General features: G+C 51.1%; 1 protein-coding gene across 1 annotated transcript in view; it reads right to left on the reverse strand.

Annotated features, from left to right (window-relative positions):
- Window positions 1-27786, reverse strand: part of ITGA9 (integrin subunit alpha 9) — a 352967-nt gene that overhangs the window by 272155 nt on the left and 53026 nt on the right. Inside the window, exons 7-13 of the mRNA XM_066350935.1 lie at window positions 25395-25480; window positions 22341-22409; window positions 17349-17486; window positions 14239-14344; window positions 12885-12979; window positions 7248-7338; window positions 4331-4376 (exon numbers count right to left, since the gene is read on the reverse strand). Of these exons, the coding sequence (XP_066207032.1) occupies window positions 4331-4376; window positions 7248-7338; window positions 12885-12979; window positions 14239-14344; window positions 17349-17486; window positions 22341-22409; window positions 25395-25480 (631 nt within the window). The remainder of the gene's footprint in view (window positions 1-4330; window positions 4377-7247; window positions 7339-12884; window positions 12980-14238; window positions 14345-17348; window positions 17487-22340; window positions 22410-25394; window positions 25481-27786) is intronic.

Genomic DNA, 27786 nt, shown 5'->3' on the forward strand with positions numbered 1-27786 from the left:
GAACCCTTTGAAACGACCCACAAGGACCTTCACAGGCACATCTCCCTCCAACATCAGTTCCCTTGAACCTTTTTGTTCCAACTCCAAGTATTGTTTTTGGACCAGGAAAAGCCCAGAAATCTTTCATAGGCCTCTCTGATCACTTCCTCCCACTTTCAATGGCTGCTCACCAGACGCCTATCGCCGCGCTGCAGGACCTGCCCTCCCGAGCTAATCGGAGAGGACAAACTTCCTGAGGGCAGAGCCGGACCAGCCCGCAGTCCTGGGGGCGGAAGGCTGGGCTTCACGCTCCCACCTGCAAATGTGCCAGCCTCCCAGACAAAAGCAAAGGGCGCCTCAGGACAGCCATGCACATGGGCCCAAGATTTTACTTGGAAGAAGCGGGCAGTTAGAATACTTCTGACTGACAGGTCAACCCGGATGATTTCACTTCCAGGGGAGTAATGAAACCAGCCTGGCTGCCCTCTGACGAGGTGTGGCTCCCACTACCCCGGGGCTGTTTGGGGTCAGTGCTCTTGGGGGGGGTGGAGATGGGTGGACAGATAGAGCCTGAACCTCTGGAGAAGGTGCTAGCCTCCCAAACCTGCCCTGGAGCCAGCTACACCACCGCCAGTCGCCTGTCGCTAGTCGGGTTTTCTCTGAGCTCAGCCCAAGGCACCCTCAGCCACACACCTGCAGATTCTCCCCGTGAGGACACTTAGGCATGGCCCTGGCAGGCAAACGCATTAGTCAACAAAGCCAAATATCAACAGTGCAACTATTAAAATTTCTTTTGAGAGCCAAATTTTTTAAACTTAAACTATATAAGTAGGTACATTCCTTATTGAGGTAGCGCCCACACGTGGTATTTTGTGGAAGAGCCACCCTCAAGGGGCCAAAGAGCCACATGGGGCTCGGGAGCTGCAGTTTGCTGACCAGGGATAGAGCATCATCCCGATGTGGCCAGGCTGTGTGTTCCCTCCCCGGTCAGGGCACGTACAAGAATCAACCAATGAATCCACAAATAAGTGGAACCACCAACTGATGTTCCCCTCTCTCTAAACATCAATCAATAAACATATATTTTTTAAAACGCACACGGTGTACTTTAAGTACACGGAATGTTGAGGGAGGCAAATTTACCTAATTCCTGTCAGAAGTGCTCACGTTTACTGAGCACTAAGCTAGGCCCTGCTCTGCACGTACTAACGCTCTGAGTGCTCGTGAGAGCCCCATGAGGTCGGGACTGCATCCTTGTTTACCAGACGGGGACCCCAGAGGAGAGGTTATGAGACCCGTCTCAGAAGGGCTGAGGCAGGCTTGGGACCCAGACCACCTGGCCCCAGAGTTTACACTCTTCACCTCAAGGGCACTCTCTCTCCTCCACAACTGGACAGTTTGAGTTACCCTGGGGTTCACTGGTTCCCTCGGAAGCCACTGAACCCTCACTCGGGGGGGGGGGACCTTGTTCGAGAAGAGGCCAGTGGCCCTGAGCAGTGACTGGGAGAAAGGCGAGAAGAGGCCAGTGGCCCTGAGCAGTGACTGGGAGAAAGGCGAGAAGAGGCCAGTGGCCCCTGAGCAGTGACTGGGAGGAAGGCGAGAAGAGGCCAGTGGCCCCTGAGCAGTGACTGGGAGAAAGGCGAGAAGAGGCCAGTGGCCCCTGAGCAGTGACTGGGAGAAAGGCGAGAAGAGGCCAGTGGCCCCTGAGCAGTGACTGGGAGAAAGGCGAGAAGAGGCCAGTGGCCCCTGAGCAGTGACTGGGAGAAAGGCGAGAAGAGGCCAGTGGCCCCTGAGCAGTGACTGGGAGAAAGGCGAGAAGAGGCCAGTGGCCCTGAGCAGTGACTGGGAGGAAGGCGAGAAGAGGCCAATGGCCCCTGAGCAGTGATTGGGAGGAAGGCGAGAAGAGGCCAGTGGCCCTGAGCAGTGACTGGGAGAAAGGCGAGAAGAGGCCAGTGGCCCTGAGCAGTGACTGGGAGAAAGGCGAGAAGAGGCCAGTGGCCCTGAGCAGTGACTGGGAGGAAGGCGAGAAGAGGCCAGTGGCCCTGAGCAGTGACTGGGAGGAAGGCGAGAAGAGGCCAATGGCCCCTGAGCAGTGACTGGGAGGAAGGCGAGAAGAGACCAGTGGCCCTGAGCAGTGACTGGGAGGAAGGCGAGAAGAGGCCGGTGGCCCCTGAGCAGTGACTGGGAGGAAGGCGAGAAGAGGCCGGTGGCCCTGAGCAGTGACTGGGAAGAAGGCGAGAAGAGGCCAGTGGCCCCTGAGCAGTGACTGGGAGGAAGGCGAGAAGAGGCCGGTGGCCCTGAGCAGTGACTGGGAGGAAGGCGAGAAGAGGCCGGTGGCCCTGAGCAGTGACTGGGAAGAAGGCGAGAAGAGGCCGGTGGCCCTGAGCAGTGATTGGGAGGAAGGCGAGAAGAGGCCAGTGGCCCTGAGCAGTGACTGGGAGAAAGGCGAGAAGAGGCCAGTGGCCCTGAGCAGTGACTGGGAGGAAGGCGAGAAGAGGCCAGTGGCCCCTGAGCAGTGACTGGGAGGAAGGCGAGAAGAGGCCAGTGGCCCTGAGCAGTGACTGGGAGGAAGGCGAGAAGAGGCCGGTGGCCCCTGAGCAGTGACTGGGAGGAAGGCGAGAAGAGGCCGGTGGCCCTGAGCAGTGACTGGGAGGAAGGCGAGAAGAGGCCAGTGGCCCCTGAGCAGTGACTGGGAGGAAGGCGAGAAGAGGCCGGTGGCCCTGAGCAGTGACTGGGAGAAAGGCGAGAAGAGGCCAGTGGCCCCTGAGCAGTGACTGGGAGAAAGGCGAGAAGAGGCCAGTGGCCCTGAGCAGTGACTGGGAGAAAGGCGAGAAGAGGCCAGTGGCCCTGAGCAGTGACTGGGAGAAAGGAGAGAAGAGGCCGGTGGCCCTGAGCAGTGACTGGGAGAAAGGCGAGAAGAGGCCAGTGGCCCTGAGCAGTGACTGGGAGAAAGGAGAGAAGAGGCCGGTGGCCCCTGAGCAGTGACTGGGAGGAAGGCGAGAAGAGGCCGGTGGCCCCGAGCAGTGACTGGGAGAAAGGCGAGAAGAGGCCGGTGGCCCCTGAGCAGTGACTGGGAGGAAGGCGAGAAGAGGCCAGTGGCCCCTGAGCAGTGACTGGGAGGAAGGCGAGAAGAGGCCAGTGGCCCTGAGCAGTGACTGGGAGGAAGGCGAGAAGAGGCCAGTGGCCCTGAGCAGTGACTGGGAGGAAGGCGAGAAGAGGCCAGTGGCCCCTGAGCAGTGACTGGGAGGAAGGCGAGAAGAGGCCAGTGGCCCCTGAGCAGTGACTGGGAGGAAGGCGAGAAGAGGCCAGTGGCCCTGAGCAGTGACTGGGAGAAAGGCGAGAAGAGGCCAGTGGCCCTGAGCAGTGACTGGGAGGAAGGCGAGAAGAGGCCAGTGGCCCTGAGCAGTGACTGGGAGGAAGGCGAGAAGAGGCCAGTGGCCCCTGAGCAGTGACTGGGAGGAAGGCGAGAAGAGGCCAGTGGCCCCTGAGCAGTGACTGGGAGAAAGGCGAGAAGAGGCCAGTGGCCCTGAGCAGTGACTGGGAGGAAGGCGAGAAGAGGCCGGTGGCCCCTGAGCAGTGACTGGGAGGAAGGCGCTGCTGAGTAAGAAGGATCAGGGTGGGGACGACACGGCCTCTGGGACCCCTTCCAGCGCTCCGATCCCACTGGCCTATTTTAGAAAGTTCTGCCATCAGGTTATTAACAAAACCTAAGGGTTGGCTCCCACTCCAAAGTGTAATTCTGCCTCCTCTGACTCATACAGACAGAAATACTCAGAGAACATTCATGGGGGGTAGGGGGGGTCAGCCCACGGGCTGTGGAGGGAGGGACCCAGGCCGCCTGGGCTCCGGGGAGCATGAGCACGGGGCCTGAGCTCGCGTCCCCCCCTCGGCTCTGCTGCCACCAGCGAGTGAATGCTGCCCGCCCCCCGCCAGGGCAGAAGGCTCCCTGTCCCTGGGGGGGGGGGAGGTCAGGACGCAGGACAGTGCTTCCCAGGCCCCTTGAGTGTCACGGCAGCCATCGCTCAGGACAGTGTGTGTAGAGCACCGTAAGGAGAGGGCGGGCGTATTCATGGCAAAAGGAGGAGACCCACCAGGGCTCAGGACACCCCCAGCTCTGCCTAGAAGCCCCAAGGACACTATCACCTCACACCTGTAAGCCACTGGAGGCCCACCTGCTGGAAACCCTGGGGCAGAGAGTAAGAAGAAAGGTGGCATTCCCACTTACTAAGCACCCCGCCTGCAAGGAACAGGGCAGAGGGAATTGCCGACTAATGCCATCTCCCCCCCAACACCAAATTCCATCCCTCGCGGTGGAGAATGTAACCCAAGAAGCAAGAGAGAAGCCTCTCACCTTAGAAGAACCACACTGTCCGACATGAAGGCTCCAATGGTTACATCTGAAAATCAGAAGTTTACAGATTGAGAAACTTGTTGAAACCCAACCCCCCCACCCACCCCAAGGGGCTCCACAGCCATGGGGGCCGGGCCTCAAGGTCGAGGGCCCGACAGCCACCCTCTGTGCCACACAATAATCTCCTAAGAGTCGGAGCACGCTGTCCCATCTGGCAGCCAATCAACCAGATGTGGCTGTTGAGCCCCTGAAATGTAGCTGGTCCATAATTTGAGTGAGATGTGTTGTGAGTACAAAATACAGACCGATTTCAAAGACCCAGTGCGAAAGAACACCAGCCTGGCTTCTCAATTCGTACACTGATTATATATTAAGATGATAATACATTGTCTCTCCTGGGCTAAAGAAAACAATTTCATCTGTTTCTTTGTATCTTTTTTTTAATGTGGTAACTAGCATAGTTTAAATTACATAGGTGACCCACGCTGTATTTCTTTTGGACATCTATGAATGAGGGATTCCTGGGTTTAAAGGGCTCCTGGAAAAGGCTCCAAGGTCTGTGGACCATGTGAGTTATTCCCACCCCTCACTCTCTGACCTGAGCCGCTCAGTGTCCTCGTCTATACAGCGGAGATAATTATCCTTCGTCCTCCCAGAGCCGATAATATTCCATAATATTGAAATCAGAAAATATAAGGTCTACCGGAAAGTTCTGTCCGTTTCTATCACAACAAGTTTCGACACATAAGCACATGTTTATTTGGCGCATGTGTGCCTCTCTATTTTTATCACTTAATGTATACATACTGATGTAGCAAATTAACTAAAACAAAGTTGATTCACGTTAGTCTTATGTGTGAAGCGATAGTGTACCATGGCTACTGATAAAGTTCATTTACGCCACTGTATTGTATACGAATTTCAACAAGGAAGAAATGCTACAGAAGCATGTAGAAATTTATTGAAAGTGTTTGGTGAAGGTACAGTTTCTGATAGGACATGCAGAAGATGGTTCAAAAAATTCAAAACAGGTGATTTCAACCTTTCTGATAAGCCACGTTCTGGGCGACCATCTTTGATCGATGACGATGTTGTTAAGACCATGTTGGAGCAAGATCCTTTTCTGACAACATCGGAGATCGCAGAAAGGCTTAATTCAGCTCAGCAAACCATTTCGGACCATATTTGGAAGATAGGATTGGTGTGGAAATATATTATTTAATAAAGTTTATTGACGGTAAGAAAAATTTGTATTTTGTTTCATTCCAAAAACAGACAGAACTTTCCGGTAGACCTTACACTTACTCAATATTTATGACACATAATATGAAATGTATTCCATGTAATACTTTTAAAATATTTAAATAGGTATCCAATACAATTTAGTAAATTAGATACTTAATACAGAAAATACTTGGTAAACTACAAACCAAAACACAAGTGTTAGCTGGGAATGTTTATTCTAAGTAACTTTAATTTAGGGAGTATTCACTCACCCAACAGCTCCCTGACTTTCTTCCTAAGATAAGCCCCTTGACTCTGGGGTTTCCATGACTGCTTCACAGAACCCAGCATGTGAATCCAACAGTCTGAATCTCTACGTCTACACAGCGTCCTCAATTAGAGAAAAACCAAGAGTGAATCAGTGAACTGTAGTGCTGCTAACATTTTTGCGTTTGGGTATGCTTATGCGTTTTGTTATTTTTCAGCGGTCTTCTGGAACTGATTGAATATCTGAAAACGAAAGAACCTGATACATTGGCCGTTTCTCTTATGAAAACCGCAAGATAATTCAGACTCGTCGTGGAGTATTAACACACCTGCATTTAGAGAGAGGCGGTCTGGGTCTTCGCGCACCACACAGTGGGTCTCCGGCCAGTCCTCAAAGTTCCCTGAGGCTCAGTATCCTTGACTGTCAAGTGAGGGACACCCCTACCTCCACCTCCCTGCTGAGGGGGGTGACTACCAGAAGCCCATTGCATGTGGAAGCAGTTTGCATATATTAAAGTGCTCAACCGAAGTAAGGCGCTATTTAGGGATGGCCACAAATTGCCAAGGACAAGGAGGACTGATGTCTCACACTGCGAAAGACCCATGAGGACCCACAAGGACAAAACCTTCCACACTGCCCCTTTTCTGTTTCTGGTCTGCAGAGCGACAAGGGACGCTCAGCACCCCTCTGTCCCTACGAAACAACAGGATCTGGTGATTCCCACAGCTTTGCGTCAGTTTCCCCAGATCCTCCTGAGGCATTTTAAGCGGTAAGTGACATTTTCTCAGGATAGACAATAAGACGAACTATATCGTCTTAAGGAAATGTTTTTCTGAATTCCACAGTGATTTTGGATTTTTTTAAAAATTCTTATCTCCATGTCCTTCTCTCATCCCACTCCATGCCCTTCAGGCACCGAAAGAGCCACTCTTCCACGGCCCGGTCCCACCTGAACTGGGTATCACTTGGGACTGGAGTTTGCAATCATACACGGTTGTCCAGTTAGCCTCAGACCACCAGGCACTGGCCCTGAGGACAAGCCAGCCAGCCTGAACGGTGGTCTGCTCTGTCAACATTTCTTTGTTTTTGTTTTTGTTCACAATCTTTCAATAACTTGTGTGCAGGGGAAGGGATGCCACTCAACTCCTTTCTCCCTCTGAAGAGTCAGAAGCTCCTGGCTACTGGCAAACGGGGTTTCACTATTTACCATCTTCAATGTGGACGGTGCTTTCTGTCCTTCGTTAGAAAGACCTGCTGCCACAGAAACGACCCTTCCTGGCGCCGTGCAATCAAACACCCCCTCTCAGTGTGTGAACTTCCCTAACCCTACGTAGCTGTAACTGCCGCTTAATCAGACTGGAAATGACTCTGCCTCGTGCATTTGTCTCCGTTTATCTCCTCTGCCTGTGAAGAAAAACAGCTTACCAGGATAGCCGTTTCCATCCATATCAATGCCTCCTGATATGGACTGCCCGAACATCCGGAGAACCGGGCTGATCTTCCGCCCCGACAGTTTCTGAAACAGACAACAGGGAAACTGAGTCACCAGGAAGGCGCGTGGTCGCAAAAAAGCACGCACAACTGTTTCAGCGCAGCTTCCATAGGACACTTGGTCCTGACTTTGTTGAAAGAAAGAAAGAAAAAAAAAATGGAGTCCTAATTTGGTCCTGACTTTGTTGAAAGAAAGGAAAAAAAAAAATGTAGTCCTAATTTGATCGGGTGAAGATCACACACTCTTTTATTTTACTTGCCTTAGCCTAATGCCATCGTTTAATTCTTTTTTTTTTTTCCTAAGTTCAGTGCTCACGAAAAATCTACCTAGACTAGTGTGTTAACGTTTTGACGTGTTGAATGAAGTTTGAAGTGGGTCAAGTTTAGCTTCCATTTCTAACGACGGTTCTGTTTTGTCTTTACACAGGTAGAGCTGGCTGAAATGCTAGGAACATACTTCCCCCTAAATCACTCTGCCCAAATCTGTACTAAACATGGAAGCCTCCTCTCCTACCAGGCGCAGGGTGGAGTCTTTCCCTGGCGGGCGGGCTATTAGCATGTCTAGATGAACAAGACGTCCACGGGGCAACCACCTCTCCATTAAGCCGACCCAGGAGCTGCAGGGTCCTGAGTTTCACCGATAGGATGAGACCGTTTTAACCTTGTAAGCCTACAACTCCGTGGTCCTGAACCTTCCATACAGGGTAGGAAACGCAGGAAAATGAGCCAAAGCCACCTCCTCCCTAAAAGGCAGCCCTCGATCAGCCCTACGATGGCGGGCATACTATCACCTGTACTTTTACTCATTGTGAAGCTCAGCATCCGTTAACCACATGCCACGCTGGCTCAAGACTATCTGCCTTACCAGCAGCCTTCGCCAGATAGCCACATTTGTGTGGCCCAGTTCCTCACAAAGATACCAAGCTTCCCGGATCAGAAAAGTCCTCTCTTCTGGGATTTGGCCCGCTCTTCCTTTGCTTTGTCTACACGGTCGCCTGTGTAGACACAGGGGCTGACTTCGGACTTTCTTTCCTTATCCCTTCCCTTACTGAATCATCCCAGAGAAGTCGTTGAGTCTGGGCAGGGGGAGTTTCCATAGGGTCTACAGACGGAGACACGGGGGGGGGGGGGGCATTCCCCGCCCCCAGCAGCCGGTAAACTACTAATAACCCTCCACTCGCCATCTTCAGTTCAGCCGCCCGACAGGAAACGTGCAAGCACCAGAGTACAAATCGGCACGCTGCAGGAAACACTGAAGAAACGTTTCTTGCAAACAGGCAGAGCCCACATCCCACATGGCTGTCCATAAACAAGCGTGTATGTGTGCCTGCGTGTTTCGTGAAAGCCACGTCTTATGGCAGCAGACCGTCCCAGCTCTGAAGTCCAGAGCGCTGATGGCAGCTCCCCCTGGGTTTGCATTTCTAAGGTCTGCTGTGGCTGGGACGAGAGGGAAGAGCCGAGGGGTGGTCCCTTCGGGGGTGGCAACTCAGGCTTAAGTTATCCCACAGACATCTGCAGGCCATTATGCCATAAAGCCAGGGAGATAAGTCTGCTCGGTGCTAATAACCCTAAATGAAAACCAGGAGCCCTGGAAAACCTCTGCTTGACCAGGATTAGAGGCAGTGCCCTCGTGGCGGGAGAAAGATCACAGCCCCCCCACCCCCACCCCCACCGGGACATGCCCAGAGGGCTCTCGCCTCAAGAGAGATGCACAAGTGTCTTAGAATCAACACTTCTCGTGGTGAACCGGAGGAAGAGGAACGAGTTAAAGAGTAAAGTGGAGGAACTTGACTCTGATCTCACAATTTATCCAGTAGAAATAATACCAACCCGGGCCAAAGAAAAGCGATTCCCCTGCCCGGAGTTGCTTCTGGTTCCCTCCTCGAGTTCCCCCACACAATGCCTGCTCTGTCCGGCCCTGGGCCCTGAAGAATCTGTCATAAAAGGAGTTTTTCCCCCTCTTTTAAATCACTGACCTTATCACATACATATTAGCAGCCTGGAAAAGTATAATCATCGTTGGGGTTTCTTTTTTGGTAAGAGCCCCTAACTATTTCTCTCTTTGTCAAAGTTAGCGAGCCAGCCTGCTGACAAAGGCCGGCCGGGTCCAGCTGCCAATCCCTGCTTCCTACTGAAGACACCACGCTAACCACAAAATTTATATACTCCGCTCGCCTGCGGGATTCCACCCAGCAACATAACAAAAACACTGGAGGGCGCGGGAGGAAGGGAGGCGGGGGTCCCTCACAGACTGCCTCCCCGAGGGACCGGCTGGGGAGGTCTGGGACCAAGCATCCCGGAGGATGCAGGGAGGGTGACCCGGACGACTGCTCGCCCGAGGACGAGGACGGGGGTGCCCCCTGAATGACCCTGGTCAGCTCCTTAGGACAAAGATCACAGGGGCCACACACTGAGAAAGACACACAACGATCTTAAATCGACACCTTTCACGGTGAACTCAAGAAAGGGGAATGAATTAAAGAGTGGCGTGGAAGAACCGTCAGCTTGTCGCACTGGGAACAGCGTCCCTGACTCTGGCTAGAGCAGCCCCTCTGTGACACGGATGTGAGTGACACACACACCCCCCCGCCCCGACGGTGACTGAAGCCCTCTTCATTCTGCCACATCAGCTGAATCACCTGAGAGTCCATCCCCGCCATTAACTGTTCATTTCTAATCAAAAGTCGATGACCCGTGTCGATAAATGCCCCTTGGGAGTATGTACGCCCCATAACAAAGTTAAGTTTCCAGATTCCGAAGTTTTCCAACTAAGCTTGCCTGAGTGTTGCTTTCTCCGGGTGAGGATGGTGGTTACGATAAACGGTTTGGGAGTCAGCCTGGCAGTGTCAGTGGCCATGTGGTTGGCTGGTGACCTTAGGGAAGTTAAATAACCTCCCTGAGCCACAGTCATCTCATCAACCAAGGGTGGGTAACAGGGGTGGGTACCCACCTGACCCGGCGGTCATGAGAGGGTGGGTAACAGGGGTGCCCACCTGACCCGGCGGTCATGAGAGGGTGGGTAACAGGGGTGCCCATCGGACCCGGCGGTCATGAGGACCAGAGGTGAGAAGAGGGCCGAGAGGGCTCTCGGGAAGCGGCCCCTCCGCTCAGCATCCGCCTCTAGGAGTCACGCAGCTGAGCAGGAGGCCCCGCACAGAGGGAACCGGAATGAAGCCCTCCTGGCCGCGACCCTCGGCCCCTAATCAGACGACTCACATCCTGCAGCTGGAAGAACGATGGTGAATGGAGAACCTGAACTTACGTTTATGCGCTGCCTCTAAAAATCAACTTGGAAAGCCTTTTTATTTTTTATTTTTTTTCATTTTTCTGAAGCTGGAAACGGGGAGAGACAGTCAGACAGACTCCCGCATGCGCCTGACCGTGATCCACCCGGCACGCCCACCAGGGGCAATGCTCTGCCCACCAGGGGGCGATGCTCTGCCCATCCTGGGCGTCGCCATATTGCGACCAGGGCCACTCTACTCTAGCACCTGAGGCAGAGGCCACAGAGCCATCCCCAGCGCCCGGGCCATCTTTGCTCCAATGGAGCCTTGGCTGCGGGAGGGGAAGAGAGAGACAGAGAGGAAAGCGTGGCGGAGGGGTGGAGAAGCAAATGGGCACTTCTCCTGTGTGCCCTGGCCGGGAATCGAACCCGGGTCCTCCGCACGCTAGGCCGACGCTCTACCACTGAGCCAACCGGCCAGGGCTTTATTTTTTTTTTAATTCTTACCTAGAAACTTTAATACGTGAACAGGTGCTGGTACTTTACTACTGTTTCATTACGTGGAACACTTAACAGAACATTTTACACGAACAAGACTCAGTTAAATATTGTGATTCCTTAGCAATAATTAAGATAGGAGACAAGCGGCCCTGGCCGGCTGGCTCAGTGGTAGAGCGTCGGCCTGGCATGCAGGAGTCCTGGGTTCAATTCCCGGCCAGGGCACACAGGAGAGGCGCCTATCTGCTTCTCTACCCCTCCCCCTCTCCTTCCTCTCTGTCTCTCTCTTCCCCTCCCGCAGCCAAGGCTCCATTGGAGCAAAGTTGGCCCGGGCGCTGGGGATGGCTCCGTGGCCTCTGCCTCAGGTGCTAGAATGGCTCTGGTTGCAACAGAGCGTCGCCCCAGATGGGCAGAGCATTGCCCCCTGGTGGGCGTGCCGGGTGGATCCCTGTTGGGTGCATGCGGGGAGTCTGTCTGACTGCTTCCTCGTTTCCAACCTCAGAAAAATACAAAAAAAAAAAAAGATGGGAGACAAGCTTCTTTGTGATGAGAAATATAAGCATAAATAGGAAGTAATAACACATAATATGTGCCCAATAAATCAATATGTGCTGATGGGAAAGTTCTCCATGTGTGCTCTGTCCCTTTTTTGTCACTGACCCACTGGGAGCAAGATGCACGCCTGGGCTACTCCACACACAGACTTCCACAAATATCCTGATGATGCTTCTGCAGAGAGCATGACTTCCTGTTTTCCCATGGGCTGGGCTTCACACCATCAGCAAGTTTGAACACCAAGCTGATATGACAAAAAACTGAACTCACCACTTCCATGTTCCCAAGTCTGGGGCACGAGGCCAGAGTTTAACCAGCTTCTCGTTTCAGTGCCAAATGTGACAACAGCCCTGTGACAACTTTTCGGGCCCTCCCCCATGGACCACTGGCTTTTCAGATTACATTTTATAGTATAGTCCAGGGGTCCCCAAACTTTTTACACAGGGGGCCAGTTCACTGTCCCTCAGACCGTTGGAGGGCCGCCACATACAGTACTCCCCTTACTGACCACCAATGAAAGAGGTGCCCCTTCCGGAAGTGCGGCGGGGGCCGGATAAGTGGCCTCAGGGGGCTGCATGCGGCCCGCGGGCCGTAGTTTGGGGACACCTGGTAGTTCTTTGGCTTAACACAGATGGTTGACATAGGGGCAACCAAAAAAAAAAAAAAAAACCAGAAAAAAGAAAGCCTCTTCTTAAATAAATAGCTCTAATTCTGGGTAAGAATTTGGATATTATCTTTTGTAAGCAGAATGTACCCCTGAATGTGAGCAAACTCTGGAGTCTATAAATGTGTTTTCATATTTAATAAGCAACATCGGCCCTGACCGGTTGGCTCAGTGGTAGAGCGTCAGCCTAGTGTGTGGATGTCCCAGGTTAGATTCCCAGTCAGGGCACACAGGAGAGGCAACCATGTGCTTATCCACTGCTCCCCCTCCCTCCTCATCTCACCTCTCTCTCTCTCTCCTCCTCCCGCAGCCTTGGCTCAACTGATTCAAGCGCATTGGCCCCGGGTGCTGAGGATGGCTCCATGGAGACTCTACTTCAGATGCTAAAAATGGCTCAGTTGTGAGCATGGCCCCAGACGGGGGACTGCCAGGTGGATCCCATTTAGGGTGCATGCGGGAGTCTATCTATCTCCCCTCCTCTCACTTGGAAAAGAAGAAGAAGAAAAAAAAAAGCAACATCAAGGCTAAAGGCAGGAACCATGCTGTGCACTCCTCTGTACCCCAGGGTGTGGCACAGAGTCAAGTTGGATGAATGTATGAACAGTTACCATGTCACTCTCACACCAATTACCATTGAGTACTGAGGGACGATCCCGCCAGCGTCACCGTGATAGATATAGACCGCCCCCGAGAAGTCATCCTCCTTAGGTGCGCCAATGGCCACATCTGAGGGGAAAAACACCGGTGGTTAGAAAAGCCACATGGAATAACACAGGACCAGGTTCTCTAACTCCTGCTGTCATGACCGAGGCCCTCCATACCAGAAATTTCTTGACTGTGTTTGTTGTTCCAGCACCAAATTAGGCACACAATCTCTCAGCAGGAAAAGAAAAAAAAAAAGCAGAAAGAAAAATGATAGGTGCCAAGACGAGTTAGTTCCAGAAAAGTTCCTAGCTCGTTCTCTTAGGGAAAAACTAATCATTGAGCCGTCCAATAAAAGAAATACAAATGGAAACCTCCTGGCCTAGTTTCCGTCTGCGAGAGACGGGAATTCTATAGACAAGGGTTATGGCATAAACGAGAAAGTCAACTCTATTCCTGGGTAAGGAAATTGTATAAAGTGGCATTCACTTCACACACACACACACACACAATCAACATTATTCTCACAAACTGACAACTCCTGGAACAAAGCCTAGATCTTCTTTACTTTTTATCCTTGGTGCTTTTTTTATCCTTTTTAACAAAAGTGCTATGTCTGCAGAAGTGAGGTCAAGGTCTCCACATGACCTCCAGTGGAGACCCGCTCTCTGTGAATGAAGCCCTCTCTGGCTGCTGGTGGTAGGGCATCGAGGCAGCCTGGGCGCCTGGCCTGAGGCAAGAGCTGTCCCCCAGCCCACCTCCCACACCTCAGCCACCGCCCCCACCCGTGTGGATGGCTCCCACAGCTCCTGATGTCTGGATACCGCCTCTACGGTGAGGGGAGGGGGACCGAACAGACCAGAGAGAGGAGCCAAGACTGGGAAGGACAGTCCTGTCCAAACAGAACTAGACATTAGGTATCCCCCCCACCACCCCCTCAACACTTAATATCCTGTCACTCTCAGGGGAGAGAATGTCAGTTCCCTCCTCGCTCATTTCACTAACAACAGCGCTGAGCTCGGTGCCGCATCAGAGGCTCAGAAACAAGAAGCACATTTGTGCCGGAGGAAACCGGTTCCAGCTTCTCGGCGGTAAGAAGCCCCAGCGGACCAGCCGCAAGGCTCACTCGCACAACCACGTAGCAAAGCACACTGAGCACACGAGAAGTGACGTGACCGCCGAGAAGCTGAGCTCCCACGGGCTCGGAGCTCAGCCAGCAGCCTCTACACTGAGAGGACATCTCTCAAACGTGTCCTCTCTCCCCGTGCGCCCACAGGCCTTCCAAGCAGGCAGGGAGAGCCGGAGCGCGTCCCCTGGGAATGAGCACGTGCGCGCTCGCCGACCTGGGAATCCGTCATCGTCAAGGTCTCCCAGGCTGGCCAGGCTCTCCCCGAAGTGTGCGTTGTAGGCACTGTCGCCGCTCAGGGCCAGCTGCTCCTCCAGGGCTCCCTGGGAAACAGGATGGAGGGGAAAATGAGCAACAAAACAAACACACAGAACCAAGAACACAATACAAAACCAGAGCTGGGAGCACCGTCTCTCCAGTGCACACCCATCGACAGGAAACACCTGGGCAGAGTCACAGCACCCAAACCTCGCTCTCCTGGTGGCAAGGTAAGTCCCTTTCACCTGGGCAGCACGAGGCTCTCCAGCAGCCCGAGCTGCCTTTTGAAGGGAAGGAGACTCCCGTGTTGGCCAATAATTACCGTATTTTTTACTCCATAAGACGCACTTTTTTCTCCCCAAAAAGTGGAGGGGAAAATGCCCGTGCATCTTATGGAGCGAAAAATATGGCATTTTATTAAATATTTTAACACACCATTTGGTTCAGATTTTTTTTTCCTCTTATTTTCCTCCTTAAAACCCTAGGTGTGTCTTGTGGTCAGGTGGCGTCTTATGGAGCAAAAAATACAGTATCTCCCCAGTCCTAACCTTCTGGAAACCAACCAACCAATGTACCTACCTACCTGTCCCCACAGTAACCCCTCAGCTTTCTCTCTAGCATAACATTTTTTTGCCCCCAAGTTGTTTTTTAAACGGGACTACGATATTTTTCCATCCTGCTTTTCGGCACAAGTCTATAAAGCTGTTAAGCAAGGTGCGTGCGTTAGTAATCTTGACAGAGGGAATCCTGGCTCAGAACACCCCACACCCAGCAGTTCTTGGCTGGGGTGAGGGGAGGGAGGGGCACACACAACTGCCCATTATCGTGTGTGGTTCAGATTTCCTGAGCCAACACCAACTCACAGCAGGAGGAAGTCAATGGTGATGGCTGGGGAGGAAGTCAATGGTGATGGTTGCAGTGAAAGCCACCTGAGGATACCCACTCTACCCCAAAACCACTGACACGTGACTATCAGAGTTCAAATGCAATCTGGTATTTCAGGGCATGAGAGTGTCTGAGCCAGAGCACTGCCGGTTTAGACTCTGGATCCACGGTACCACCACCGCCATCCCAGAGAGCGCCTGGCTTTTGTCATGACCGAGTCTTCTTTTCCCCAGGACACCAATATGTGTTACTTTCTTCCTATTAGTTTAGCAGGAAGAGGAAGGACACACCAGGAGCGGATTCTTTGTATGGACTTCCACCTCACCCTCTCTCCTCATGTCAATCACGCAGTGACTCTGTAAGGAAGACTTATGTCTCTCCCTGCTTCACAGGCGAGGAAACCGAGCCTCCCATTTTAATCTATGTGTCCACGTCACACAGGCTAGTAAGTGGCAAAACCAAGATTCACATGCAGGTCCGCTGAGCTCCAAAGTCACCTTTTTTCCCACTCCTCCACAACTACTTTGTGAACATTAATCAGATCGGAAGAGGTTCAACAGAAATAGAAATACCTTGGTATTTAGGTTAAGCATGTGGCCTTAAGAGACATGGGTTGTGGCGGGGGGGAGGGGGGGGCGGGTGAGATGTGTGGGTGAAAGGTTACCAGAGAAGGTCTGGGGAATTATCCAGCTCCAAGCGTCCCCGCCCTGCCTGAGACACACTGTCGGGCTGTCGGTCGGTCGGGCTGCCTGACTGCCTCAGACAAGTTAACCCCCACACACCTCTGGCAGCCACTGAACGAGTGCCGGCTGTTCTTGCCCCCACAATGGTCACCTCGTGTTCCCCCACGCCCTCCCTGCTCCTCTTCCCATAATGTCAGTGAGGACGCAGGTGACCCAGAGTTGCTACAACAGGTACCAGGAAGCATTTTCCCTCCCAGGTGGCAGAAGATTCTGCAAACATCCCGGAAAGCGCGGGCACGAACGTGTCCTGGATCCCCTCCACGGCTGCCCGCCCTTTCTGCCATCTGTCGACCTGGCGACGGTGAAACACCACCGCCCCTTCGCCACTGGGGCGACTGGCATCTCGGTCGCTGCTTAAAAAAGTACACTGACAGTTTGATTATGAAAGCATTACAGTTTTGCTATTTGGATAAAGATAAAACTGAAAATCTATGCAAGACCACCACCCAGTGAGATCTGTTACTGACATTCTCTATGTATTTTGTATATTTTTCTAAGTTGTTTAGATACACAGTTTCTAATCCTGCTTTTCCCTGATTATCTCATAAGCATTTTCTCATGTTAGCTCAAAGGCTGCTGGTACCAGAATGTATTCATTTAACCATTTCCTTCTGGCTGAACACCCTCAACTTCCAGATCCTGAAAAGATTCGGCTTTCTTACCCCCCGCCCCCAGTCCCTACCCACCCTCCCCTCAGCTACAGGGGGACAAAGGTATCTTTCTGATCACAGCACATCCCTTTCATGATTCTGCAGAATAACAGACATCATGATTATGGCCCTCAGACCTGCACTGGTCCCCACCCAACCTCCAAACTGAATTAAGTGGCTCTGCTGTCTCCCCCCTCCCCGCCCTTTGCCCTACTCCCCGCCCTCTCCTGCCCGCCTGCCCGCCTAACTGCTACTCCTTCTCCAAGATTCCTTCTAGCCGCCGTGTCCTCTGAGAAGCCTTCTCCGCTCCTCTGGGCAGATTGTATCTATGCTCAGGAAGGCAGCATAATCTAGAGGTGAAGTTCTGAAACCAGTTTACCTGGGTTCAAATCCCAGCCCGACCACTTCTTAGCTGTGTGATTTGGGGCAGGTTACTTAAACCTCTTTGGGCCTCACTTCTTTTCCCCTGAAAAATGGTACTACTGAGAGCACATGCACATTCCACTGAGACCATCATTCCCAGAGAGCGGTGGGAACAGCTCCTGGGACAGGGTAAGCACTCAACCCACAGCCACTGAGATTTTTCTTAACCCCCGTATGTTGGCAGTGGTAACATTGTCTAAAATTTTACAGTAACGGAACATTGAGCTTTTTGAAGGTTGGAAACTTGTCTTTGCACCTAGGTAATGCGGCCCAGTGCACACGGCCCAGAGAGGTGCTCGGTCACCACTTGCTGGACAAATGTCCCTCTCCCACCACCCTGCCCACGTGTTGCCCAGCGCTGTACTCACATTTCCTCTGTTGATGTAGACGGTGACCTGCCCCTCGTCCCTGATCTCAGAAAACATGGGGGCGCCCACCAGCAGGTCGGAGAGGCCGTCTGCGTTCAGGTCAACTGCGCATAAGGAGGAGCCGAAGTAAGAGCCCATCTGCAACCAAGTCGAGTTGCAACAAAGCGTTCAGTGTCTGCCCTCACACAGGAGGCCCTCACGCTCCTCCAGCCCCCTGGCTTCCGAAACACCTGCTCCCAGGCCCCGCACGCCCCGTGGCCAACGGGGAAACACCCCGGCTCCCCCACACCCTCCAGCAGTGACGGGAGCCCCAGCCCACACGAGACCAGAGCTAACTGGCTCAGAGTCCCCCATCCTGGAGCCCTACCAAGGGCACAACCAATGGACCGATCCCAGGAGAGGAGGTGCTGTTTTGAAAAAAATACAAGCTGGGGTTGCAAATATAAGCTATAGTCATAATAAAAGTACGTCGTAGTTCAGACATTTGGCAAGGCCAAGCAAAAGGGAATATGAAATCCCACAACACAAGGCAGGCAGGAAAATAAAATGTGTTGTGGGGAGACGGGTTACCCTCTCCCAGTCCTGGGCACAGCTGAAGACTGGTGAGGAACACAGGAGCGAAAGTGACAGGAAAAGGGAGAACTCACAGATTACTGACTGGAGGAGGGAAACACAGCCAGGTTATACTGGTTCTTCTCTAGCTATAGCCTAATCCAGTACCTATTATTTTAAACCAGGCGTCTTAAATCCAAATGTGAGTGGGATCCAGGCAGGTGATGTAACAGGTGAAAAATAACAGTGCAAGTATGCTTACAGGAGGCAAGTGACGCTTGGCTTTGGTGTCTAAGAAGCAATAGGGAGTGGTGGAGACTGTGGCAAACTGGCACCTCAGACCCAGACACAGGCACAGCTCCCACCCATCTGCAGGCAGGAAGGCCGACCAAGGGAAGGCCAACCTTCCCACTTTACCACGGCAGCCAAAAACTGAACATTTTATTTGGAGGACCTGTTTTTTAAATGCTAAACAACTAATTCATATTAAAACAAATAAACAACAACAACAACAAAAACATGCATTCTATGCAAGACAGACAAAAACGTTTGTAGGCTGAACCCTTTCCAAAGGCTGACAGTTTGCAATGTCTGATTTTTATTTTTAAAAAGCTATCCTTTTAAAATAAATGTTTTCAAATAAAAGGGCTGTAGTTTTATTGACATGAAAAAACATTTTCTTTCAGTGTTACAGGAGTTTGTTGGCAGCTAACCCGGGGGAGAATGACACAGGTTGGGGACACTCCAGACCATTTCCTGCAGTAACGCTGGGACAAGAGGACTCAGAAGCCCTTTCCAAATCACATGCCAAGGCCACTAGAACTCATCCCGCATTCCCTCCTGTCCCCCATGCCCAAGAGGGGAAGGCACAGGAAGGTTTAGAGTCACAGGAGGTAGGGGACACAGAAACCAGTTGCCGGTTGTTGACTTGGTGGCCTTGCCAATCTCCCCGTCAGGATTTTGTAAAAGGACCAAGATCCAGGCAAGGCCCCAAAGCTGCTGTCTGAGCCCCAGGGAACTATTTGTTTCATTCTAATGGGCTATTTAACTTGGCATCTTCACCGCTGTTAAATCAAAAACCCCTGTAGGTGAAGTTGGCTATCTATGTTTTGACATACTAATGCATCACATACTCAGTTAATTCAATAAAACTTCAATGTGGCAATGACATGCTTTGGGGTGAGTGGTCCTTAATCAGAGATCTCCCATCAGCCTGGAAATGACGGGATATGTGTCTCTATTAACATCTGAACTGCACACGTATTGGTGATTTTATACGAATACTATATATGAAGAATGTCAATCAATGAAACCAAAACTGGGGTACCCTATTTCCCCAAGTATAAGACCCTCCCGGGTATAAGATGCACCTTAATTTTGGGGCCCAAAATTTGAAAAAAAAGTATTACATAAAGTTATTGAACTCAAGTTTTATTCATCTACAACAATGAGCGCAAAAACAAGCACAAAAAAAGTGGGAAATGCAAGTAAAAAAAATCTACAACCACTGTATAAGATGCACCCAGTTTTTGGACCCCAAATTTTTCTGGAAAAGGCACGTCTTATACATGGGGAAAGACGGTATTTTGGTTTTTTTGGTGTTTTCTCATGGTGAAGCCAGGAGACAGGACTATCTGACCAAATTCTGGCCACATAAAAGCAGAAGTGGACCAGTGGTTTACTGAGTCAGAACTCTCCTGTGTGTGTGATGCCAGACACGGGGGCAAAGCAAGAAACCTCCTATGAGGACCTGGGGTCATGTCCTTCCCCTATGAAATAATGGAGAAGTTAGAGAGACAAGAATTTCTCATGTCTTCTGGCAAAAAAAAAAAAAAAAAAAAAGAAAAGCAGAATAAGATGCCTAAAGAGAGTAATGACCTATTTCAAAATCAGAAAGATAACAACGGGGTTAGTAAAGGTAGACGTCGGTGTAACAAGAGGGCAAGAGAGCGCGGCAGAGGAAGGGATGGCCTGGGAGGAACGGTACGAGAAGAACCCCGAGAGGGTGACAAGCGTCACAGCCGCGGGGCTGAGAAACGAAACCCCGACACGTCCTCCTGCCTCCGTCAGGACATTCAAGCAGACACACAAGCTGGCCTCCCGGACCGCGATGTCAGAAAGTCCACAGGAAGTTTGGCCAGCGGGTCCTCTAGAGCAGGGGTCCCCAAACTACGGCCCGCGGGCTGCATGCAGCCCCCTGAGGCCATTTATCTGGCCCCCGCCACACTTCCGGAAGGGGCACCTCTTTCATTGGTGGTCAGTGAGAGGAGCATAGTTCCCATTGAAATACTGGTCAGTTTGTTGATTTAAATTTACTTGTTCTTTATTTTAAATATTGTATTTGTTCCCGTTTTGGTTTTTTACTTTAAAATAAGATATGTGCAGTGTGCATAGGGATTTGTTCATAGTTTTTTTTTATAGTCTGGCTCTCCAACAGTCTGAGGGACAGTGAACTGGCCCCCTGTGTAAAAAGTTTGGGGACCCCTGCTCTAGTGTTTACCTCCGACCGTGCCCACTCTCCAATCGACTCCCCAAAACCTGACTGTGACCCAGTCTTAGGGGGGTGGCCATGGAAACCAGGAGGTTTTTCAGAAGGAGAGAGGGCGCAAGTATAGACTATTAACTGCCCCGGGATGACGGGCGTGAACTGAGTCTGTCTCTAGCCGAGGCAGCGAGAGGCCGAAGGGGGAAGGAACGGAGGAAGCAGAGGGGAGGCAGAGCCGCTACCATTAAACATGAAAATATTCTGCAAACAGGGTGACAGGTGTGGTTTAAGACAAATCACTTACAAGAGTCCTTTAAAAAGCAGTAGCTGTGTGAGGAGATGGATGTGTTAACCGACCTGGCTGTGATGATCGTTTCACAATATGCACGTATCAAATGATCAAATCATCACGCTGTACATCTTAAACTTATACAATGCTATGTGTCCATTTTATCCTGATCTGGGGGTGAGGGGGGGGGGGACAGCCCTTCGATTTCATGCTTTCAAGCCCAGGAACAATTTGAAGGGGCACAGGAGGGGTTGGATTTTCCACAGGAGACACAGTCACCCATTTGAAAAAGACACGGGGAGTCCTAGCAGTGTTCTCGCTGCTCGGAAAACCTTTGCAGAATTGCTCTCATTTTCCAGTGCTGCTTGCTGCTTTGGGGTTTGGAAGTGTTACAGTAACACAGGTGGCCCCATTCTCAGGGGAATGCAGAGCTGTCTGTGCTCACAGAAAATTCCCAGAACCGAGTTTGGAAGATGCATGTTTTACCGAAAAGATTGTGACAGATACTGAGTCTGTGCATGAAGGCTGTTAAAACTGTACAACATGAGTGGGACTTTTGGAATTCAGACTAGGGTTCACCGTCCGAAAGACAGGCAATGATGCCAGGCTCGGACAGCAGGTCCCACTCACAGCAGAACCGGCGCCGCGGCGGGGCACATGGCCACCCAGAAAGGAAATGGTCTTTCCCCTCTTCCCCCGGGGTAGGGGTCTCCTAGCCTCTCCCTCCCACGTCTTAGGTCCTATGCTTCTTTCCAGAGCTCACTAAAGGACGCCACCAAGACAAGCTTCCTCACTGCCGAGCCCAAATTCATGCCCCCTTAGAACCGCCAATCACGCTAGAGTGATCCTGCTGATCTAAGTAAGCCACACTAAGGACTGCATGACTGATCAGCTCATGTTTATTAATTAAAGGAATCTCTCCAACTGGCTTACTTGCAGACTATGGTACAGAATGAATAGAAATTAGGATTAAAAATTTACAGGAATATGGATGAGGGAGAGGGTGAGGACAAGATGACACAGGAAATAAACTTGGCCCAAGACCAGTGTGAGGGCAGCCTTCGTATGCCGTTTCTACCTCAAAGTTCTAAAGGGAAACAGGGGACTTTGTGTGTATGTGTGACAACAGTCCCCATGGCAAAGGTGGCCCAGGGCTCGGGATGCGAGGAGGACGCAGCACCGTGTTGGTGAGATCGGGAGAGTGAGAACCACTTACCTGCATGCCTCCTTGGAGAGTAATCAGGTGAACTTGCTGCCTGTACACAACTGAGCTTAATCTCTCTGGAGGTGTAGATGTGAGTGCAGGAGACAGACAGATGGATAGACAGAAAGATGGGGAAGAATGGAGCATGCAGTAATTTTGATGACAGTGTCAGAAATACAGACATTCTTAAAAACAAACAAACAAGCAAACAAAGAAACCCTCTGTGCTGACCTTGGCCATGTACGAACTCATCTCGCTACATGCTCCAACAACAAGCATGAACCCCATGAATCTGCAGGTGACACTCAACGCTGAGAAGGGAAAGGCACCGACAGGCAGCAGAGCCACCCTACAAACTCAGGGCGCGGACAGAACCTTTGCACCAACTTTCCAACAAGTAAAATCTGACTCCCACGTGACATCTCTCAAACAACAACAAGACACTTATCCCGAGAATCTCACCTTTTTACCTGATGCCTGAAAAATCTTAATTAAGGTGCCTGATCTTCGGTCAGCTCTAAAAATATAAACCTGTGGAATGGGAAGAAAAAAAAAAAATCTAGTTAAGATGGAAGCAATGAGCAAAGATATTTCCCAGCATCCTCCTGGGAGTCCTATTTAAATGCCTGACCAGGCACAGGCCAGGTGTGCCATGCTGTCATCAAGTCAGCATGGCGGCCCTGGCTGGTTGGCTCAGCGGCAGAGCGTCGGCCTGGCGTGTGGGGGACCCGGGTTCGATTCCCAGCCAGGGCACATAGGAGAAGTGCCCATTTGCTTCTCCACCCCCTCCTCCTTCCTCTCTGTCTCTCTCTTCCCCTCCTGCAGCCAAGGCTCCATTGGAGCAAAGATGGCCCGGGCGATGGGGATGGCTCTTTGGCCTGTGCCCCAGGCGCTAGAGTGGCTCTGGTCGCGGCAGAGCAACACCCCGGAGGGGCAGAGCATCGTCCCCTGGTGGGCAGAGTGTCGCCCCTGGTGGGCGTGCCGGGTGGATCCCTGTCGGGCGCATGCGGGAGTCTGTCTAACTGTCTCTCCCCATTTCCAGATTCAGAAAAATACAAAAAAAAATAAAAATAAAAATAAAGTCAGCATGGTTCTCATTTTAGCAACTCCGCCAAGAAAGTATCCTTCATCCCCAAGGCAGAAATCACCTCCACTGCTCCCGAGTGACACTGCAGATGGAAGCCACCCACAATAAGACGCAAGGAGCATCCAAATTACTGGTGAACAATTCAACACTTAGAACTGTTTCCTTCCTTGAAATATCTCATTCATTCCTCTTAGTGAGAGTTTTAGCGGGTATGTTGAGATAAGATAGAGGAAGGGAGGTATTTTAGAAAAAGCAGTTTTCTAAAGTGACACCGCAGAACATTACAGCCATGAGATCTTGTTTGGGTAAATATGAGTTCAGTTGGCAAATGCCAGAGTTAAACCTTAAACAAATTCCTTACTGTGGGGCTCTCAGAGCCGGTAGTATGTGCATGTATATACCGTAAATCTCCATCCCACAAAGAACACAACTGATGTAGCAGAGCTTCCCACATGGTGTGACTACGGAAGTTCTTTTTCAAGTTACATCTTATCGGAAGAGAATGTCCCATGAGAACCAGCTTAGGGGACCCTCCCATAGGGTAAAATTTCTTAGTGTGAATACTTTCATGCCCCTGATAACAGAAATGAATGACCACTAAAGTCTTGAAAGCCAGAGGTCCACTCTGGGGTCCTTGGGAAATCAGGTCTGCACCAGCACCCCCCCCCCCCCAGGAATATGGAGCAGTCATCAATTTTATCAACTGTGACCAGTTTCCCCGGCGCCTCTCACGTGGTCCTACCAAAAGTGGCACTGAGGCGTCCACATCGCTGTGAACTGGGACGAAAACATTTTTATCAATCAATCTGAGGACGGTTCCTGGCACTTCTCCCCTCCGCCAGGGAGGGGAATTCATGTGACTCGGAAACACCCAGATCTCTTGTGGAAGTTATCAGAGTTCATCTGCATGCCTCCTCCTGCTCAGTGCTCTGGGTCCTTTTTTTTTTTTTTTGGTCTTCTTTTTTTAAAATCTGGTTTCATTTTCAAAGGCTGTTTCTCCATAGCAGCAGTGTTGGGGGGAGGGAGGCACATGCTGCAGAAATGGGAGCAGCGGCTCCTAACTCCTGCCCAGGAGGGTCCGGGGAAATGGCCCTCCTACATTCATCACAGTCAAGCCTAGGCAACTGATCGTATTGACATCCTGGCTGAGGCTCCAACTAACAGTGGTCTCGGCCCATCTCGGCTTCTCCAGAATCCAGACCCTACTTCTCTGAGCCTCTGGAGCAGTGGTTTTCAACCTGTGGGTCGCGAAAATACCATCGGAAAATACATATTTATTATACAATACATTTTTAAATAAAATATGTATTTCCGATGGCTTTAGGCAACCCCTGTATTTTGGTCGTTCGACCCCCACTGGGGTCGCGACCCACAGGTTGAGAACCGCTGCTCTGGAGGAATGATCAGACTATCCTAGGTCCACCCCATGGACTCGGATCCAAAGACCACTCCTCTGGTCAGTATTTCCTCTCAAGAGAACCTACAGAGTTTATTTAAAATGCAGATTCCAGACTCCTCCGGACCCACCCAACCTACTCAAGCTGGACTTCCTGTACCCTGGAGCTTAAGGTCCAACACGCCTAGTTCTCCATTATGTCAGGCGCCGACAGCGGCCGCGATTTCCAAAGGGACTCAGACAGCCCCTAGATCCACGGAGTCTTTTCTATCATCTGGATGGTTACTTGAGGGAAAATGACCCACATATTCCCAGTCCAGCCTCTGGGCTGAACTAGCTTTGGTTCTAAAATATTAAGGAAATAAGTATAAGAATTAAGCTCCAAAGAGAAATAAATAAATCTCCAAAGCTATCTGGGACTAGACCGGGCTCCATTATGTCGAAGTCAAACTTGGAAAGGGTTTGGAAGAGTGGAGGATCTGAAGTTAGTGCTGGCCACCATTCCTTTGGAGGACGCCATGATGCCAAGGTCAGTCTTGATGAGCTCACTCATGCACGCGCACACACCCAGAGTCAGCTGCGAAAAGCATCCTCAGGTGCTAATATGCAGGGAACGGGAAGTTCTGGGAGCACTATCCACACTCTATGTCTTCAAGGTCAAATCTCAAAAGTGGTTGGAAGAAACCCCGGCCAGGTAGATCAGCTGGTTAGAGTATAATGACAATACGCCAAGGTTGCAGGTTTGATCCCTGGTCAGGGCATATATAAGCATCAACCAATGAGTGTACTAGAACAACAAATTGATATTTCTTTCTCTCTCTGTTTTTGTCTCCCCCCCCCCGCCTCTTGCTCTAAAACCGATATCTATTTTTAAAGTGGTTAAAAGGAGACAACAGAGGTTCCCCTCAATACTTCCTCACCTCCCAGCCACCCAACGGAATGCTCAGATCACAGTGCAGCTGACAAACCTCTGTAACGGTGGCAGCCTGTTCCCCCCCCCCTTCCATCCGACCCCACGGACTTTCCTCCTCACCTTTCCAATGCCTTCGTCCTGCGGGGCGCCCCCGACCACATCAGTAGTGGACAGATGAGAGAAGTGGCCGGCCGTGACTGCGTAGCCTGTAAAGAAAGGGCAGAGACCAAGGACAGGGTTGAGAAAGAAGGACAGGGAAGAATAAGATCTATCCGATGGCAAAGTTTCCCAAGTAGCCCTCATCCGAACAGTTATCAAATGGAAAGCTGTCGGTCTCCTCATGCTAAAGTGGCTCATCTCACACGAAGACGTCTTCACAAGGACATCAGGGCGACAATGAGTGGTCTCGGAGTGTCTTCTTTAGAATAGGAACTAAGCTAAATACTCCATATCTGTCTTCTTTTTCTTTTTGATACAATTTGAAATTTGAAAGTTTTGAATTTTCATACAGCACACACATCTGAAGTGTTAATGAATGTGTACACATGTACATGACCATGAATTCACCACCGGGAGTGAACGTAACCACAGAACCATGACCCAGGAGGGTCCCTCATGCCCCTGCCCAGTCAATGGTCCCTCACAGGCAGAGGCAGCCACCATTCATGTTTCTGTCACGATATGTTGGTCTGATCTAGAACTTCACTCAATATGACTGATATCCTCCATGTGGACTGTAGCAGTTACTTCTTATTATTAGTATTCCACTGCATGACTATACCACAGTATCTTTTTTCCCCTCCTACTGCTAGGCATTATTAGTGTTTCCAGCCTGGGGCTGTTATGATCATCCTGTACCTATCTCTGGATGTCACCATCTCTTTTAAGTTCACAACTCTAAGAGGAAGATATGATCATTTCTTCCATTTCAGAGATGTGGAAATGGGACTAAATGTGATTAAACAGCATCCCCAAGGTTACACAGCAAGATTCAAACCCAATCTGTGTGTCTGAGCCCCTGGTATTAACCATTATGCCACACTCCCTCCTGATAGAGAGCAGAAAGAAGTTAACAGGGAGGGATAGATGGATGGATGGATGGATGGATGGATGGATGATAGGCAAAGAACTAGATACTAAAGGAATCTAGAAAGAAAGAAAAATGTTGTCTAAGCTTAGTCTAAATGTTTCCTTTACCTTCCAAAAGCCTCACTGACAGGCTCTGGCCAACCTGTGTAGGTTGCCATATATTCCCCAAACCTCGTCAGCACTTCAAATCTTTTTTTATTTTTTTTTTATTTATTTATTTTTTTTTTCATTTTTCTGAAGCTGGAAACGGGGAGAGACAGTCAGACAGACTCCCGCATGCGCCCGACCGGGATCCACCCGGCACGCCCACCATGGGGCGACGCTCTGCCCACCAGGGGGCGATGCTCTGCCCATCCTGGGCGTCGCCATATTGCGACCAGAGCCACTCTAGCGCCTGGGGCAGAGGCCACAGAGCCATCCCCAGCGCCCGGGCCATCTTTGCTCCAATGGAGCCTTTGGCTGCGAGAGGGGAAGAGAGAGACAGAGAGGAAAGTGCGGCGGAGGGGTGGAGAAGCAAATGGGCGCTTCTCCTGTGTGCCCTGGCCGGGAATCGAACCCGGGTCCTCCGCACGCTAGGCCGACGCTCTACCGCTGAGCCAACCGGCCAGGGCAGCACCTCAAATCTTAATGCTGTGATCATATGCTGATTGGGTTTTGTGAAGACACCATAATGGGATCAATTCTTATTCACCAGGTGACTGGAGAGCGCATGTTCCCCAGGAAGACTATGATGATATCACAGCCTCAGGTGAGCCTTGCACAGCCTGCCGCAGGTAAGGGCCTCTGTTCTGTATGTAGGGAGAAGCCACGAGCCCTAAGCCTAGACCCTAATGCCACCACCCAGCCCAGGCTCACTTCTGCCTCCTCTCCATTTTCTGACCTAAGAAACACGTGTTGCGTCCCTACAATGCACCGGCTACTATACTGAGTCCTGGGATTGTGAGACAAAGGCCCCCATCCCCACCCACTGAGGTGTCCCCAGCCTCATGAGGGTCCGTGGTGTCTCCACAGCACACACGGTGGGGAGGGGGAGCTCAGAGCTCAGGCTCTAGGCTCAGAAACCACAAGTTTAAACCCCCACCGGGCTATTTAAGAGCCAGGTGACCTTGGCAAATTCCATAACTTCTCTGCACCTCGGTTTCTTTACCTATAAAATGTGGGTGATAATAAAGCAGCTATCTTACAAGGTTGTTCCAAGGAATGAAAAAGAAATTTTAGGCAGAGCCCAGCATACAGTAAGTGCTCAATAAATGACAGCATTGAGGAGCCGGGAGCGCAGAGCAGCGAACACCCCCAAAGACTCCAACTAAAGATGCTCTGGTCTATTCCTCAGGCAAAAACTCGCACTTAGAAGGAAGAAGGCAAGTCGACAACCCCCTTCAGCCATCGCCCAAGGGAATCTCTACGGAAGGGGGGCCGGGAC

This window comes from Saccopteryx leptura, chromosome 10, assembly GCF_036850995.1.
Source record: "Saccopteryx leptura isolate mSacLep1 chromosome 10, mSacLep1_pri_phased_curated, whole genome shotgun sequence".
Lineage (NCBI taxonomy): Eukaryota > Metazoa > Chordata > Mammalia > Chiroptera > Emballonuridae > Saccopteryx > Saccopteryx leptura.